We start from the raw sequence: 14603 nt of genomic DNA, 5'->3' as shown, positions 1-14603 counted from the left end.
GGAGGCTAGACCAGCTGCAGACCTGACCGTTTCCAGACCTGTGAGGGTCACACGTGTGGTCTGGCGCACTGTGGTCTTCCTCAGATAATACCAACATCCTGCGTTCACATCTCTCTCGAACAGGGAGCACAGTTTAAATCCTGGTTTCAAGAGCCAGGACAGAGTGTTCCAGAGGACACAATTACAACCTGTTTTAAGTTCACCTGAGTGAAATTAAAACCACAGTGCATTTTAAACAACCCCAGTGCACTTTAAAACATTACTACCAACAGGATTTCTGATTTGGAAAGCGGTTTAAGCTACTTAAATGGGGGCAACACCCCCCCCCCACTATGGTAAGCACCACATAAATATTAATAACAAAATGTTGTTCATGAACAGAACATTATTTAAGTTCATTTGCCTTCCTTGGGGATAATAAATCAAGTAGGCTGTTTTTACATCCTCATAACGATCAAAGCTAAAATAATTGCTCTGAGAAATAAAATATATTATTATCCAGGGCTCTGTAATTAGATAAATCATATAAGGTCTGGCTGTATTAACAAATTAGGAAACAAGGAGCTGGTTCTCATGGCCTGTTGATTATTTTTGTAAGTGGATGGTGGACTCTGTCAGCAAAGTCTGTTCATCTGATACAGGAACAGCAGGGAACACACCGTCGTTTTAAGTGAAAACACGGTCCGTCATCCAGGAAAGTTGTTGATTTTGTAAAGTTCAGTGTAGACTAGAAACTACAACCACAGAGTGCTGGACCGATAACCATGTGGCATGAAGAACAGGACCCACATTAGTTTAAGCAGATCAGACATTTTTCATACACACAGCTGGTCAACGTGATTCGTCTTTAATGCTGAAGCAGTCATGATACTGGAACACACTACAAAGTTGTTGTAATAGCACAGGGAAAGAGGTGACCTCTCAGTATAAACTACTCAATATATATTTCAAATAAAGTCAAGGATCATCCTTATCGTCCTCTGCAAAAGAACAAGCATTTAGTTACACAGACTTTGGCAGATTGAAAACGGGCCATATCTAAATGTGTTCTAGCTGTACATAATTCAACTGCCTATACACAACAATGTTGAAACATCTCTTTAGTTACAGTTTTACGGCATCGTGTGCATTCAACCGTCCACCAAATTATAATCTCATAATGTTGCACGCATGTATTTAATGCATTGGTCCACAGACACATGGGTGGGGCTGTGATGGGGGTTGGGCATGGAGTTTGTATCCCAAATATTACTCATCACAGGGACAACGACCCAACGGCCAGTTTAGGGTGTACTGTCAACATAGCCAAAAACATATTTTAGAGCTACGGCTGTTGTAATATTGGATTATTCAAAAGTAGGTGATTTGTTTTCTCCATAGTTCTCAGAGAAATATGCACAGAAGCAAGTCTCTGATTTCTTAAACAAGCTTTAGATGGTTATTATTCATTCAGTATCTGATTTTAACCTCTAGTCTCCCAATCCAACCCCACCACCTCCACCAAAAAAATACATTTTGATGTATAAACCAAGAGCTTACCTGTGGGCAGTTTATAATTTGGCTCTAAACTTGCTGATGGTAGCTTTAATCTGATGTGGAGAACTTACATACATAGGCATGTACCAAAACACTTTGGCTAACTAGCCAAGAGGTGCAGCGTATAAGTGTCAGTCCAAGTCCTACAACAGTATCTTTCAACTGAAGTGTGCGAACTATATGCAGCTGCTATATCACATACAGCAGTTTTAACACAGAGAAGCACAGTCATGTAGTGTGTGTAGTGTGTGTCTGCTTTTATGTGGCTTCATCTAAGAATAATGTCCCACAGGTCTATACAGAAATGACAACAGAAAACAGCACCAGTTTTAAATAATCATAAACTAAAGATTCATTATACAAATCAGAGGACACTGCTCTGAACTTTTACACAACTGTTCTAAGCAATTATGCAATTATTTAGCTGCATTATATCTGTGAAGAATGTACCAGGTTTGTACTTGAATAAATCAAAAATGAAATCGAATTTAAAACAGACGCGAGAACAACGTAAGCAGACGCAGTATGGACGATTGAAATGGAGCAACGGGGGCGGGGCCAGGCCGGGTTCGACGGACCTGCTTGTTCCCATGGATACCTGTTGAGTGGCATGTAGTTCTCAGAGCCCCTAGAATTGTAGCATGATATTTTTTAAAGTTTGAACCCTGGCAGAACGTGACGCGGGGCGTCTCCAGACCGGAGTTTGCAGGACGTTCTTCAGGATGAAGCACCAGACGCGGCCGCTATGGTCAGTGCTTTGGCGATGCGCAAGTGTTGCCAAGCGACCAGGTGACCAACTCCCCAGATGCTCTACAGCCGTATAGCAGTGCGTGTGGTGCTGGGCAAATGATCGTCATGGTGACATGGTCCCATGGACACCACGATCTCCAAGAGAGTGCAGCTACGACAGTTCCTGTGCTGCATCGCCAGACAGTGTGTGTGTGTGTGTGTGTGTGTGTGTGTGTGTACGTTCTGTTTAAGGGCAATTATATCAGCGTATTAACATAATATACAACATATTTCACTGCATACATACAGGAAAGAACTGGATCTATTTTGACAGATTATACCAGAGCACTGAGCAGGTGAATAAATTAAAAGTGGGTGTGTCACCCTTTACCTCTGTCCTTATATACAGTTCTATACACATGTAAGAGGCCTTGTGCTATTGAGTACCAGTGAACGACATTCCCTCAGGGCCCTGATGCCTAAAAGTGTAATAACCATTACAAAGAGCTAAGAAATCAATGCCTTTAAACCGTCTGCTATGATTTTAACTTATTAAATTATTGACGGCATCACAAGATTTAAATCAGCTGACTTGTGAAAGGAAAAGGTGACATGCATTTGTGGAATATAATACGCATGCATAAAAACTACACACGGGCCTCACACACACGGGCCTCACACACACGGGTCACCGTTCTCGCTGGACACACACTTGCGCCAGACTCCTGTCCTGAATCTTCACGGCACGTATGACGGGTTTGTTGGGCCGGTCTGTGCAGTCGCCTGCATCTGCAGAGTACTGAACCGACAGGCAGACAGCAGCTGCACCGCCCCGTCGCGGACGCGCAGTGCCCGGGCGACCTCCCGCACGGCCGCGACGGGGCGGTGCAGCTGCTGTCTGCCTGTCGGTCAGAGGTCAGAGGATCGGCGGGGGGACGAGAATGAGAGGCCATGGTTACTGAATTCTACACAGGGTATATAATAGGGAGAGGTCTCGTTCTCTGTGGCCTGTGGCTAGGCCACGCACCACGGGCCGTCCGGAGAGAAGCATCCGACATGAAGCGGGATGAAATGGAGGTGTACGGTGCAGACGGAGCCCTCTATCCCTCCAACAAGGCGCAACGACGTCACGATGAGTCCTAACGAAGCTTTGAGGAGTCTGGAGAGCCGCTGCCGCCATCTTATATGAACCGCGGCGCGGAGCGGTCGTTGGTCATGGTCTTCTTCAGCTTGACTCCACGGCGGATGGCGAGGAGCATGGTGTCACCCTGCAGCTCCTCCTCCTCCTCCTCCTCCTCCTCCTCCTCCTCGTCTCCTTCCAGATCCCCGTTTGGGTTCTCCGTGCCCAAGACCTGCTGCCCTAGGGGCAGGGGTGGGTTGATGGAGGCCTGACCGCTCCAGGAGGCCACGGGCAGGACGTTCTCCTGCTGGGAGTCCTCGCCCCGTGGAGGGGAACCAGGGCTGGCCAGCTGCTCTCTGTCCTCGCCGGTGACCCGGATGCCCCCCGCGACGCAAGGCACGGTCGGGGTCATGACCGGGATGACGGGCGTTCTGATGGGGATGGGGCCGATGCCCGCCGACGGCCTCCGGACCGAGGGTTTGGTGGACGGGGTGCGGCGGATGGTGGCCACCCCGGGCGTGACTATGACGGGGCCGGGCGTGGAGGGCAGGCCGGCTGTGGAGGCGGGACGTTTGGCCTGGAACAGCTTGCGGTAGGACTGGCTGATGTCACTGTTTCGCGGGATGGTGGAGGACTTGTCAAAGTCCTGCTGGTCCACCTCGTGGTCTCCAGTCACCGAGAAATAGTCATAATCAGACACTGAGAACAAGATACAGAGGAAGAATGTGTTAGAATATTAATGAAGCTCGACTAAAGAATCAAAAACCCGGTTTCAAAGCTGCACAGCACTAGTGCTGGTATAACACACTCCAGAGCGCAGCTCAGCGGTCTCGTACATCGCCACGCATGCGTGTGCTCAAACACGCTCTTGCCCCAACACCTGAGCTTTACCCTGAGAGGGGATGGTGTCCTCGGAGCAGCAGGGGGTGGTGGTCTGGGTGCTGTAGCCGCTGGAGCAGTGGAGAGAGTCCCTGCTGGAGCGCTGAGTGTCCAACTGCAGCCCACGGGACAGAGCCAGAGCCAGCTCCTCACGGGCCTCCATCTCCTCCATCACCTACACACACACAGTGTTTGGATGCGTACCGTCCTGCCACTACCAACCACATCATCTGAGCTTACAGAACCTTTATCCCTGCAGCAGTCTGATGGAGGCGTGGTCGTACCCTCGGTGCTGCTGACGTGCTCCTGGCCCTGGGTGCGTCCTCGGCGACCGTTGGCGGTGGGTAGGAGGGCCCGGGCCCGCTGCACTCCACAGTCTCCCGCGGCTCCTTCTTCTTCCTCAGCGTGTTCACCATGGGCTGGTCGTACGGGCCGGGCTTCGCCCAGTCCTGCAACCAGGACCAACAGTCTACCATTAGACATCAGGGAGAACTACCAGGTGAGCAGATTTCTGATGCACTACTGATGTCGGCCAATAGGTGGCAGTGTTAACCACATGCGACTGGCTAGTGTTGACCTATTGCCACTTTGCCATTCAGCAAAGAAAGTCCTTTGGTTACATTTTCTGCCCACTGATATCTATTATTAAGGCTGCTGACGTCTATTATTTAGGGACTGTCGAGCGGTTTAACACCTGCTGAACATGGTTTAATCTTGAGCTTTCACTGGAGATAAATAGCAGCTTATGTTTGTTCTTCTTGGTCATGTTCTGCTGCCTGTGACAAATGAAAGTGTAACATGGCTGGATAACGTGACGGAGTCCCTGTCTGGACCCCCACCCTGTTTCTCAGTGAGCTGGTGTCCATCAGACTATGGAAATATCGACCCTGACACAGTCAGCGACTGTCGCCTCTAGTCGGTGTTCCGCACCGTTGGCTCTAGCTGGTGTTCATCGTTTTGGCTTCCTATCCATATCAAATGAAAACTGGTGGTGGGTCGAGTGTTTTCTGACTGGCTATTCAGTCCAAATTTGACTTGGAAGAAGATAATATAGATATAAACTTAGTTATTTTGTCAAATTTTGGCCTGCTATACCTAGACCGCATGCTAGGCTAACGTATTTGACTAGCGGAAAGCACTTTTGCTGCAGCAACCAGAGAAATGGTGGAATATCCCTTATCTTAACATTACCATATGAAAATGTACGTTATGAATGCGCACCAGAAGAGAGTCCCTCAGAACTCAGTGTACTCGTTAGAAGAGGTATATCATTTTATTATGATTTTTCTGTGCGAGTATAACGCACGCCTGGCCTTGAAGATTAAACATGAATAGATGCTGCCACCTAGTGGCAACTCCTGCACACTGCATTGACCAGGAGAAACACGATGAAAAGGCGGAAGAAGGCGGGGACGGGTGGACGAACCTTCCAGCTGGGGACCTTGGAGGAGGGGGGCAGCACGCCGGAGCCCAGCGCGCAGTAAAAGGGCAAATCAGGCAGCAGCAAAGAGCCCGGCCGTGACCACGACCTCAAGGTGGAGGACGAGGATGAGGACGAGGAGGAGATGGAGGAAGGAGGGGGGAGGAAGGGGTAGGTAGGCTCTCCCAGGACGTAGTGGTCGAAGCCGTTGGACAACTGAGCATGTGTGGCAGGGACCCAAAACAAACAAACAAACAAAAAAAAAACCAACACAATGGGACACAAATAAACAAAAACAACAGAAACAAACTACACAAATGACTGAACACTCAAAACCAAAATGTGCTGAGAAAAAAATGTCAAACATGGCAAAGTAAACAGCAATGCGGTACAACAATAACAGAAATAATAACAAATAACAGAAAAGGCGCAGAACACCAACGATGCTTGACAACTGGATATGGGAGAAGAACGCCTGTGTAGGTGGTGTGTGTCCAGAAACTGAGCAACAACCTACAGGAGCACAGCAGGGGCACACTGATGGGAGGGGAGTGACAGTATGGCAGACCAATGACAAGTGGCCCCAGTAAGGGGACGGCCAATGGGAAGCAGCAGAAGGGAGCAGGGGTTCCCCATGGGAGGTCACCTTTTCAGTGTAGGAGGCGGCCTCGGAGGAACAGAGGGAGGTTGGAGAGCTGCACTCACTGGCAGACTGACACGTCTCAGAGGCAGACTGACACGTCTCAGAGGCAGACTGACACGTCTCAGAGGTGTCCGATGAACCAGAGTTGCAGACTGTCTGCTACATGCATAGTGCAGAGGAGCAGAGCGAGAAAATCATACACCGTTACACACACACACACACACAGGACATCGACATCACACACACACACAGGACATCGACATCACACACACACAGGACATCGACATCACACACACACAGGACATCGACATCACACAGACATACAGGACATCTCACACACACACACACACACACACACACACACACACACACACACACACACACACACACACTCACACACTCACACACTCACATACAGGACAGCAACATCACACACACACACACACAGACATACAGGACATCTCACACACACACACACACACACATACAGGACAGCAACATCACACACACACACAGAGGACATCACACAGACAGTGCAAAGGGTTAATAGCATATAGCCAGCATTAAAAGATAAAAAAAAGTTTCGAGAGAGGGAAGAAGCAGCCTGAGGTTATAACCAATGTAAAGAAATTAAACAGACAGGCAGTGAAACATTCAGGCAGAAGTTATTACTTTGCCAGTTAGTGCAAGTGGCTAGAATAAAGGCTGGGTTAGGGGGGCGAACCACCAATCAGCAGCTGTATTAGAGAGGGGGGGCGAACCACCAATCAGCAGCTGTATTAGAGGGGGGGGTGAACCACCAATCAACAGCTGTATTAGAGGGGGGGCGAACCACCAATCAGCAGCTGTATTAGAGGGGCAGAGAACCACCAATCAGCAGCTGTATTAGAGGGGCAGAGAACAACCAATCAGCAGCTGTATTAGAGGGGGAGCGAGTGATCAATCAGCAGCTGTATTAGAGGGGGGGCGAACCACTAAGCAGCAGCTGTATTAGAGGGGGGGCGAACCACCAATCAGCAGCTGTATTAGAGGGGGAGCGAGTGACCAATCAGCAGCTGTATTAGAGGGGGGGCGAACCACCAATCAGCAGCTGTATTAGAGGGGGGGCGAACCACCAATCAGCAGCTGTATTAGAGGGGGAGCGAGTGATCAATCAGCAGCTGTATTAGAGGGGGGGCGAACCACTAAGCAGCAGCTGTATTAGAGGGGGGGCGAACCACCAATCAGCAGCTGTATTAGAGGGGGAGCGAGTGACCAATCAGCAGCTGTATTAGAGGGGGGGCGAACCACCAATCAGCAGCTGTATTAGAGGGGGGGCGAACCACCAATCAGCAGCTGTATTAGAGGGGGGGCGAACCACCAATCAGCAGCTGTCTCCTCAGGCCTGCATGGCGCTGGAGAGGGGACTTCCAGGCCCAGTACTGTCACCCGATCTCAGTCCAACACCCGAGCTCAGATGCCGAGTTGGCATAAACCTCGACACCGAGTTGGCCCGGCAGACACGTCAGTTTGTACGACATCTGCGCCAACTTTCCTGGGTATCTACGTGTATGTGTTCTGATGGCAGGGGGAGTGAGGTGCTGTGAGGTCTCAGGGCCTGACAGACGGAGTCTGAGCTCTGGGTCAAAGTCACCACAGCTGGACCCGTGAGGACACAACGTCCCAGTGCCTCATGGGAAACTGGACATCAGTAAGTGAGAGGAAATCGAAGAACACTGCTGATCGTGACCAGATGCTAATGAGGGGGAGGGGCCTTGTGAACTGGCATGATTCAGCAGAAAAAAGAAAAACAAGCTAAATAAATGTAACTTCTGAACCTGAAGGTTTAACACAAAGCCTTAGAGACGAAAAACAGGACTTGGAGACTCTCTGTCAGACTGTGTTTGGGATTCTCAGACTGTGTTTGGGATACTCAGACTGTGTTTGGGATTCCTATACTCTCACTATAAACAACACTTCAAACCCACAGATGACACTTCTGCAAAGAGGCTCAATCGGTCATCCGAGTCTAAGGCGACGTCCGTGACCTCTTACCTGCGGGGTGGGGTCGGAGGGCATGGGCGAGGGCGACTTGGACTGGAAGGCGTCGTGCGAGACGAAGCCGGAGTCGTGCGAGACGAAGCCGGAGTCGTGGGAGGAGACGCTGGCCAGGCGTCCGGGCGGCGGCTGCGGGAGGGCGGGGCTACGGTAGCGATAGTGGGCGGAGGGAGAATGAGAGCCACTGGAGCGTGAATCGCTACTGTTCACACTGTTCAGACTGCTGTTAGAGACAGGAAGGGGCGGGGCACAGGCAGGAAGTGGGACAGAACAGAGGGGGGAGGGGAGACGGGAACCATTAACACTCCACACAAACCCAATGCAGCAGGCAGACAAACAAAAACAAATCAAAGTAAATTAACACATAAATAAACACATAAATAAACATACATATAAATAATGAGATTCAAACCATAAGACGGGTGTAATGGATATAACCAATCAAAAACGTGCTCCTCCTGTGCCTTCCCTTTGAGATTATGCTGACATACGTGTGTGTGTGTGTATACCCAGTATACAATAAGAGTCTAACATTAAGTGAATCTACATGAAGTGTACAGCTTCACCCTAAAGCTTAAATGGATGAGCGTTTCTAATGTGTTACGTAAAAAGCCATTCAGCTATATGTAAGACTGAGCAGGAAGAGGCAGACCCAGAATATCCTCCTGATCTGAACCAGGATAATTACTGGGTGCCCTCACTGCTATCTTTACACACTGCTCTCTCGTTACGCGCTGCTCTCTCTTTACACTACTCTCTCTTTACACTACTCTCTCTTTACGCACTGCTCTCTCGTTACGCACTGCTCTCTCGTTACGCACTGCTCTCTCTTTACACTACTCTTTACACTACTCTCTCTTTACACACTGCTCTCTCGTTATGCGCTGCTCTCTCTTTACTCTCGTTACGCGCTGCTCTCTCGTTACGCGCTGCTCTCTCGTTACGCGCTGCTCTCTCTACACTACTCTCTCTTTACGTGCTGCTCTCTCTTTACACTACAGGCTGACAGGCCGTCTGAATGGAAGAGTCAAATGGTGAGACACGCCCACAGTCAAGACACGCCCACCCAAACACACACCCACCCACGCACGCACACCAGCATGCACGCCCCACACACACACGGGGCAGTCTGCGCAGACGTAGGGGGTCAACTGGTACGCAGATCTACCGTTCTTCCTGGACACACCATGACTCAGCCGTGAGGACTGACCACCATCAGGCAGCAGAGACACAGCAACACCGACAACGCGTCACAAACCGTTTCTACAGAAACGGTTTAGCTGACCATGCAGGAAACGTACAGTTGGACACATACGGGACTAGAGGGTGGGGTGTCGGGGGTCACACTGGGTCACTGAGGGGTCAATTTATTGTACTCAATGTTTTACATGGGAAGAGACACTGCATCTGATGGCTCACACTGAGCAAAAAAATAAATGAATTGATAACTTTGATAAGATCTTAATAATGTATAAAATACATTATTTTTCAAGATATAGATATTTTACTTGTAATCTTTGTGCCAGTACAACAATCAAACAATGGCTTACCTTGTTACACATCCTTACAAGCAAATGTCTAAGACATTAAAACTAGTTTGGAACTACATGTGGAGTGCATCACATTTGCCACAAGGGGGCAGTGTTTAAGAGAAAAGACAGAATGATGCCTGTAATTTGAGGTATTTTTCTCCCCACCGCTATTTCAGGATCAGTTGTTATAAATAAAACAAACATGAGACCTCACTCACATCGGTGAGACCAAAACTGACCAGTACAGATGCCTACCTGCACATACTGGACTTCCTGGACATGGTAGCACTCGGAGAGGAAGGAGGAGTCTGGTAAGACCAACTGTAGTCCGAGCCCTTCAGGTCATGGATAACCTGTTTGGGGCATGTGCACGTACACACGTACACACACACACGTACACGCACACGCACGCGCGCACACACACACACGTGCGCACACACACACACGTGCGCACACACACACACGTGCGCACACACACACACACGCACACGGGTAAATAACTAACCACAGCGACAAACCATTTTGGACTTTATAAACTTCACGTAAAAAACAACGTTTTCTGCAGGTTTTGGGCGCCTGGCGCCGTATCTCCTCTGCGTCTGGGACGGGCCTGACAGGACTGGACAGATACTCGACACACACGAACGAAGGGTCCGCTCCCACTGCAGATCTGGTTCTCCCACTGCGGCTGCGATGAAAGACACCCCGCCAGGCGGAGTCGGGGTCAAAGGTCAGCTACCGCACGCTACGCACAACCAGTTCCACTTCCGCCCACGGAAGCCGACCGAGTTCAGTGACCTCACACGGGAGTTTTCGTTACCCCATCGGAGAAGCCGATGGGAGCGAGTGATCAGAAGCTGGAGAAGTGAAGAACTTTGGTGTGGATGGTGTGGCTACAGTGGGTCATCTGTACGTTGGCATTGGCCATATCAGTACATGAGCAGAAGGTTATTACAGCTGTGCTGAGCTGAACATACACCTCCAAACGGTGGCGGATCCCAGGGGGGGGCGGTAAGGGGGCTGGTTTTCGGAGTAAAGATTATACGGAACATACCAGAAGCCCCAGGCAACCGAGGTAGGCACGGCACACTTGAACAACCCCGGTGCTGTTAATTCAACTCCTCATCAGACACGGTGCCAACAACGCTCATTCTCTAGCAGTGATATCCAAGGCAACCACAACTTCTAGCACACCGAACAGAAAGCCGCGAGGTGTTGCTGCTGGTTTATTACAGGAGGTTGCTCTTTAAAATTGTAGCACGAATGATTAACGTAAATCAAGGCCGTTTTAAAATGAAGGCGAGTTAGTGACACCTTTGTGTGCACCTCGTGGGGGGGGGGGGGCACTTAAGGCCTGTCAAGGGAGTTAACAAACCTGTTCACTTGCTGGGGGTAGTTTGTGGGGGTCCATGGTGAGAGCTTTGAGGTCGTCTGCGATGGTCTGAAGATGAATGATCTCACTGAGCATGGACATCTCCTCGTCCTGACACAAAGCGAGCACAGATGCAGGTTTTCAGTTCACAACAGAACCTCTCGTACACATGTCTATCTGGTGTAGAAATGGAGGTATTACGCTGCCAAATTGCTTTCGAAGAGCAGACTGCTCACTCCCCGCGTGTGAAAGAAGGCGTGAAAGCACTCTGACGGCAGAAACGCTGAGATAGCGCTTTAGTTTTGTTTATAGGAGTAGGAAGAACCCCCCTCACCCCCACGGAGCTCTTCCTACTGAAGCTCATTTCTCACACTGAACACTCAGCGGGGAGGTGTGTGTGTGTGTGTGTTTTAACTTTTATTGGGTCTTTATAAGACTAATGACGTTTGGACCTGATCTACAAACTGCATTTGATGGTCTTAATTACACAATTACAGCAACACAGAGGCAGAGTTTTTGAGTAAGTGTGTGTGTGTGTGTGTGTATGTGTGTGTGTGTGTGTGTGGACTGCTCACCACGACCGGGCGGAGCATGGAGACGAAGCCACAGAAGCGTGTCCGCTCCTCCACCAGGGCCCTCCGCACCGCCTGCTTCTCCGTCTCCTCCAGCAGCAGGTACTTGTCGTTGACGTCCTGCACGGCGCTGTCCAGCTGTGGCTGGATGTCCCCTCTCCCTGTGGGGAGGGACGCCATGGCCACGGTCACACAACACCCACTTTCAGAGGCTACAACATACCACGGAACGTTCTGGAGTAAGAGAACCGACCTGAGGTCAGTCTCGGGGGGTTTGTGTCCCAGTGTATGAGAGAACGTCTATGTACACAATGATGAGTTATGATGCAGGACGTGTGTGTTTAAAGAGCCTTTACTGCCAAAGGACACAGGTACACCACACATGCATCACATAGGGCAAGGCTGCATGTCTCCTACAACTGCCAAGTCGATGACGGCAAGACTCTTCTGCCCAGAGTCATAACGGCCTTAATAAACACTAGCAAAGATTCCTGGGGCGCTGCTGGTCTGGGCCAGAAACGCACTATCCGTGGTGAGAGGAATTCACATCCCCATAATCTCACGCCGACACCATCCGCAAAGCCTCTTTCCATCCAGGCTACGTCTAGAACACTCAAACTGCCATGCAGCCATTTGAATGGGTGTTTTCAGACCACTCAACAAAACACCGAACTACACTCAGACCGCACTGACGCTGCCACACGTCCGTGTTCGTTAGAGAAGTCACTGTTGGTTTCCGTGAGCATTTAACGGTGATAAATACCCCACATCACAGCTGAGAAGCTGTTGGTGGCCAATATTCCAAGGGCCTGCAGTGCGGCTATCCCGACTGGAATGCAGAGAGCTTCCCAAGGAGGAGGAAGGACCCTGAACTCGGAGCGATGACAGACCACCACCACATAAACGGAACCAAACAGATAAACATCCATAAGAAAAAAAAAACCCAAGAGTCCAATCCGCTGTGCGTTCGTCTATGAGAGACGCAAGGACGCCGTGCAGAACGATGTTGTTGCTGGTCCGGTTCTGCTGGTGTATTAAATCGTAACTCTCCCCAACAGGAAGAGCTGTCTGGTCTGTTATTAGCGCGGTGCTTCGAGGGACGTTTGAGACAGACAGACGGAAACGCTACAGAACCTCCCACTGTCCTGACAGGAGCCACTACGACGACCCGTCTCGTGCCTACGGGACACGTCCTCCACGCCCACCAGCATGCTCTCACGACGGCAGCTTTGATGTAACCCACATTTTCAGGAAAAGTCGAATAAATAAAATCCTAAATCACCCAGTCTACTGACGTTTCTCCAGACGCTGGTTTTCTGCATCATCTAATGAGTATTTCTCTATTAATCACAGCCAGACATCCAACGTTACGACTAACGAGCAAAATGCCGTTCATATTGCGATGTCTGAAGCCAAAAGATGTGGTGAACCACCGAGTAAACTCAGCAGTCTTCAGTGGATTCATCGTAACGAGAAGACAGAACAAAGAAGCAAGATGTGACACACAGGAAACGGATCATAACAGACGAGAAGAACAGACAAACGGAGCAGACGAACTGAGGTTGCCAGCTCCATGCAGCAGGATACGGACCATGCTTACGCGCCAGAACCAGAGTGAGGTGGGGGCCTCACCCCAGACAGAGTGAGGTGGGGGCCTCACCCCAGACAGAGTGAGGCGGGGGCCTCACCCCAGACAGAGTGAGGCGGGGGCCTCACCCCAGACAGAGTGAGGTGGTGAGGGGGGTTTATGTCTGGGTAAATGAAAGGATCGACCCCTCACAGGGACTCTGAAGGTGGAGGAGGAAGTCTCAGTGTGTTACAGCTGAACATTCACATTCCACACACACACACACACACACACACACACACACACACACACACACACACACACACACACACACACACACACACACACACACACACACACACACACACACACACACACACACACACACCACGCCTGTGCTCTGACGACAAAGGTCAAGTGACAAACAACACAAAGTAAATGAAATCCACCAATGGTGAAAGGCATTATGGGAGCACAGTGCCTTCCAGACTGAAGTTGATACACTGCAGTTTAAAATCTGCTTTATTTAGCCACATTCACCAACACAGAGTGTCTCCATTAGAGCAGCGCTGCTTCTGAAGTGGCAGAAGGCACTTGAGCTAGAGACACTTCAGTGTTCATCTCACACACACACACGCGCACACACACACGCACACACACACACGTAATGGCCTCTGTGCAACAAAACAAGGTGAACAGGTACTAAATTACCAAGTGAGGGCAGCTGACTGCAGCAGACTGGGAGGACAGATGGGGGTGCGGGGGGGGGGCAACATGGAGACGGCCTGACTGGGACCCCACACACACACACACACACACACACGTGCAGACACACACACGCAGACACACACACGCAGACACACGCAGACACACACACACACACACGCAGACACACACACACACACACGCAGACACACACACACACACTTACCCAGGGCGTCAGCTGCTCAGGACAGGTGTGCAGAAAAGAGCGGAAAAGAGGAGATAAGCCTGTCAGCCAGACCACCGGAACCAGCCCATGGTTTACCACCCTGGGCCACCAGAACCAGAACCCTGGGCTCTGGTTTTCCCACTATGTGTGGCAGGGCCAGAACACTCTGCTGCTTTGAGATGCTCCTCATGTTTCAAACCGTCTGAGAAACGAGGACCTACTGTGGACGTCAGAAACACCAGCAGACAGCGTTTCTTTGTATGTT

General features: G+C 50.2%; 1 protein-coding gene across 6 annotated transcripts in view; it reads right to left on the bottom strand.

Moving 5' to 3' along the window:
• Positions 1–831: 831 nt before the first annotated feature.
• The window catches only part of LOC143473448 (protein MTSS 1-like), a 45795-nt gene continuing 32023 nt past the window's right edge, over positions 832–14603 (bottom strand). Inside the window, exons 7-15 of one of the 6 annotated variants that reach the window (XM_076970451.1) lie at positions 14339–14350; positions 11844–12001; positions 11272–11379; positions 10152–10249; positions 8362–8587; positions 6331–6486; positions 4549–4713; positions 4277–4439; positions 832–4084 (exon numbers count right to left, since the gene is read on the bottom strand). In XM_076970451.1, the coding sequence (XP_076826566.1) occupies positions 3447–4084; positions 4277–4439; positions 4549–4713; positions 6331–6486; positions 8362–8587; positions 10152–10249; positions 11272–11379; positions 11844–12001; positions 14339–14350 (1724 nt within the window). In that variant the 3' untranslated portion in view covers positions 832–3446. Of the gene's footprint in view, positions 4085–4276; positions 4440–4548; positions 4714–5690; positions 5901–6330; positions 6487–8361; positions 8588–10151; positions 10250–11271; positions 11380–11843; positions 12002–14338; positions 14351–14603 lie in introns of all 6 variants that reach the window. The other 5 variants (XM_076970452.1, XM_076970449.1, XM_076970454.1 and 2 more) reach the window with 5 other exon arrangements.

The sequence above is a fragment of the Brachyhypopomus gauderio genome, chromosome 13 (assembly GCF_052324685.1).
Source record: "Brachyhypopomus gauderio isolate BG-103 chromosome 13, BGAUD_0.2, whole genome shotgun sequence".
Lineage (NCBI taxonomy): Eukaryota > Metazoa > Chordata > Actinopteri > Gymnotiformes > Hypopomidae > Brachyhypopomus > Brachyhypopomus gauderio.
The sequence above is the reverse complement of the archived record's forward strand: the minus strand, read 5'-3'. Positions and strand labels throughout refer to the sequence as shown.